Here is a 4,272-nt window from a genome sequence, read left to right on the forward strand (position 1 = left end):
TCCTTCTAGTGTATTTTTCATTTCAGTTATTGTATTGTTCCTCTCTGTTTGTTCTTTATTTCTTCTAGGTCTTTGTTAAACATTTCTTGCATCTTCTTGATCTTTGCCTCCATTCTTTTTCCGAGGTCCTGTATCATCTTCACTATCATTATTCTGAATTCTTTTTCTGGAAGGTTGCCTATCTCCACTTCATTTAGTTGTTTTTCTGGGGTTTTATCTTGTTCCTTCATCTGTTACATAGTCCTCTGCCTTTTTATTTTGTCTGTCTTTCTGTGAATGTGGTTTTCGTTCCATAGGTTGCAGGACTATAGTTCTTCTTGCTTCTGTTCCCTTCACAGTTCTTGACAAAATGACATTCAATAAGCATATACACTTGCTTACAAAATCTCTTAGCAACCTAGGAATATGAGGAATTTACTCAAGGTGATGAAAAGGATGTATCAAAGGAAGTTTTACATGTGTCATACTTAATAGTAATACTTGAAAAGCAGTCTCAATTATATTAGAAATGGGCCTTAGTTTGGAGTGTATTAATTGGTGTAAGAGACCAACTCCACTTTCCGGCTACAGGTCCCCAAGTGGAGCGGGAGGCCTGACGGGAGAGCCGAGTGGCAGCGGCGGCGGGGGTGGTAATGGCAGAGCTGGTGCAGGGGCAGAGCGCTCCGGTGGGGATGAAGGCTGAGGGCTTCGTGGACGCTTTGCACCGGGTCCAGCAGATTGCTGCTAAAATTGATTCAATTCCTCACTTGAATAATTCCACACCTCTAGTGGACCCCTCAGTGTATGGCTATGGAGTACAAAAACAGCCCTTGGATGATGGAGTAGGTAACCAGTTAGGGGCCTTGTTACATCAAAGGGCAGTAATAACAGAATAATTCAAAGTGCCTGATAAAATGGTTGGATTTATTGTCGGTTGGGGAGGTGAGCAGATTTCACGCATTCAGGCAGAATCTGGTTGCAAAATTCAGATTGCCTCAGAGAGTTCTGGGATTCCAGAGAGGCCCTGTGTACTTACCGGAACCCCAGAAAGTATTGAACAAGCCAAACGGCTCCTGGGACAGATCGTGGACCACTGTCAGAATGGACCTGGCTTTCATAATGACATAGATGGCAACAGCATGATCCAGGAGATTCTCATCCCTGCGTCTAAAGTGGGGCTGGTCATCGGCAAGGGAGGGGAGACAATAAAGCAGTTGCAGGAGCGGACAGGTGTGAAGATGGTCATGATCCAGGACGGCCCATTGCCCACGGGAGCAGACAAGCCTCTTCGCATCACCAGAGACCCATTTAAAGTACAGCAAGCAAGAGAAATGGTATTAGAGATCATCTGAGAAAAAGACCAAGTTGATTTTCGAGGTGTACATGGTGATTTCAGCTCCCAAATGGGAGGAGACAGTATAGAGGTGTCTGTCCCTAGGTTTGCAGTTGGGATTGTAATAGGAAGAAATGGGGAAATGATCAAAAAGATCCAGAATGATGCCGGTGTGAGAATTCAGTTCAAACCAGGTGATGGTTATTAGTCCAGAGAGAGCTGCACAGGTCATGGGACCCCCCAGAGCGATGCCAGCATGCAGCACATGTCATCAACGAGCTTATTCTTACAGCTCAGGAAAGAGATGGCTTCGGAGGCCTGGCGGTAGCCAGAGGAAGAGGCCATGGTCGCGGTGACTGGAGCGTGGGAACCCCTGGTGGCATCCAGGAGATAACCTACACAGTGCTGGCAGATAAGTGCGGCCTCGTCATAGGCAAAGGGGGTGAGGACATCAAAAGCATAAACCAGCAGTCAGGAGCACACGTGGAGCTTCAGCGGAATCACCCTCCCAACACGGACCCCAACCTGCGAATATTCACCATCAGGGGAGTTCCTCAACAGATTGAGCTGGCCAGACATCTCATAGATGAGAAAGTTGGCGGTGCCAGTCTCGGAGCGCCCGGAGATTATGCACAGGGCCCCTTCAGCCAGCCACCTGCTGCGCTGCATCTGAACACCTTTCCTCCAAGGAGCTCAAGGTGCTTCCCAAACATGGCCGCTAAAGTGAACGGAAGCCCTCACAGCGCGCCTGTGAGTGGTCCTCCGGAGTTCCTGACCCAGGGCTGGGGCAGCACCTACCAGGCGTGGCAGCAGCCCACACAGCAGGTTCCAAGCCAGCAGAGCCAGCCGCAGAGCAGCCAGCCCTACTACAGCAAGGCCTGGGAAGACTATTACAAAAAACAGAGTCACGCTGCCAGCGCCGCTCCTCAGGCCAGCTGCCCGCCGGACTACACAATGGCCGGGGCGGAGTATTACAGACAGCAGGTCGCATTCTACGGGCAAACATTAGGGCAAGCTCAGGCCCACAGCCAGGAGCAGTAGGACAGTGGCCTGCAGCTCCCTTTCCCCACCCGCCCCCAAACCATTGTGAGCAAAACCTATTTGTAACAGGGGTTTTTAGATGTGCAAACCTTTTGATGAAGAGCCTTTGTTTTGTTCTGTGAAACACTAGATTAACAGAATTTTTCTAAAAATCGGGAAAATCAGTTACTAAAAATTGCTGATAATTTTTGTTTTGTTATTTTTGTTTGTTACTTCAAATGTGTAAGCTCTGGGATTCTTTTTGGAGCAATACCTGCAAATTCGGGCACCAGAATGTGCCGCAGAGCAGTGACATTTCAACATGGTGTGTTTTTGTTTTGTTTTGTTTGCATGTCTTTTTATTTACAGTTTTTTCTGTTGCAACAGAAAGTGGCTTGGAAGTCTTAGGTGGCTTGTAACAAATTCTTTAAAAAAAATTTTAAACAGTATTTAAATATTCTTAAATGTGTAAATTCATTAAATGTTTTACTTCTAATTTCTTGTATCTTGGCTGTCTGGTTTTATTGCATTTTTAAAAAAACTGAACTATTATGTATTATAATTAATTATGTGAATTCTGAATTGAGACAGATAATTGTATTGCTGTCCAACAGTGTTGGGGAGGGGGCATTTTATAGGGTTTGTATAATTTCTAGAGTTCTAAAGGGGTAATAATATAAAAATGTGTTTGTGTGTTTAGCAGACGTTTTTTTCATGTCTCCATTACCTACCGATTGCAATTGTGTATCTAAGACCTCCAAGCTTGTTTTAAAAACAAAACAAAAAAACCTTTCTCTATTTTCTCAGAAATATAAATGCTGTTATTTTTAATATTAAAAATAAATTCAATATAACTTTTAACAAACACTATGGAACATTAAATTGCATAAAAATGTAGTAACTTTTTAAATTCCAAGGTGTGTTTTGCTTTTTTCTTTTAAATATTTTCTTAATATTTGTCAAATTAACTAGATGAATAAATAAATCTAGCATTAACCACAATATGAATTAAATAATTTTGATTTAATAAAAGGGATAATATGATTTCCAGTGTTTACTGTAGTGTATCTTGTACAGATAACATGTATTTTTAAAAGAAAAATGGAATTGAAGCTATTTTTTCTTGCATTTTTCAGTTGACCTGGGGGACATTCCATTTGAGATATACTGAAGTTACTGAAGTGTCTGGGGTTTTTCTCCTTATTTTCCTTATAATGCTTGAAATGTCTAACTATTAAAAAAGGCAATTGGAAAATGTTATGCATGTTGTTTTTTTAAAAAAACTGTTGTTTTTATTGGACTGACAATTCATTTCACACTCTACATAATAAAATTTCCACAAGACATTTTGTGCGCAAAGTAAAAAAAAAAAAAGAGACCAACTCCAAAGTTTCAGTGGCTTAACAAAATAGAAGTACATTTCTTGCCAATATAGCAGTGTAATGTGGGTGTTCCTCATCAGCAGATGTCTATTCTAGAGCTCATTTAGAGACCCAGGCTTCTTCCATATTGTGGCTCTGCTATCCTTTAAGAGTTCAGAGTTCTCTGCATCCAACCAGCAGGCTAAGAAAAGGTGGTGAAGGCATGCCCGTTTCTTAATTGACTTTGCCTAGAAGTAACAGATATCATTTCTGGTCACAGCTGAAACTATAGCCCAGGGACTTTTGAATCTAAATTGTAAACTAAATTTAAATTTAAATCTGAGTGCATTTAATACTAGCTCAATCAATGGCTTCTTTCTGAAACTATGTCTTGTAGAATAGAAATCTGCATCAAGCACATTTTGAAGAAGAAAATAGAATATTTCAGTTTATGACTTGGAGGGCAAAGGCAAAGACTGAGCAACACAGTTTAATATTATAGTGATAAGATTTCCCATATTATGATAGAACTATTAAAATGGTGACTACACCTTTTAAAAAACCTCACAGTTTTTAGAC

The 4,272-nt window shown here is 41.5% G+C and overlaps 1 protein-coding gene across 1 annotated transcript; it reads left to right on the forward strand.

The window, feature by feature from the left end:
* Positions 1-260: 260 nt before the first annotated feature.
* LOC112405392 (far upstream element-binding protein 3-like) lies at positions 261-2,837 on the forward strand. The gene is given in 3 exon segments (XM_024753754.1): positions 261-1,514; positions 1,516-1,548; positions 1,550-2,837. Coding segments are annotated over 3 exon segments (1,719 nt in total). The 5' UTR covers positions 261-632; the 3' UTR covers positions 2,354-2,837.
* The last annotated feature ends 1,435 nt before the right edge of the window (positions 2,838-4,272 follow it).

Source organism: Neophocaena asiaeorientalis, unplaced genomic scaffold (genome assembly GCF_003031525.2).
Source record: "Neophocaena asiaeorientalis asiaeorientalis breed wild unplaced genomic scaffold, Neophocaena_asiaeorientalis_V1.1 scaffold220, whole genome shotgun sequence".
NCBI lineage: Eukaryota > Metazoa > Chordata > Mammalia > Artiodactyla > Phocoenidae > Neophocaena > Neophocaena asiaeorientalis.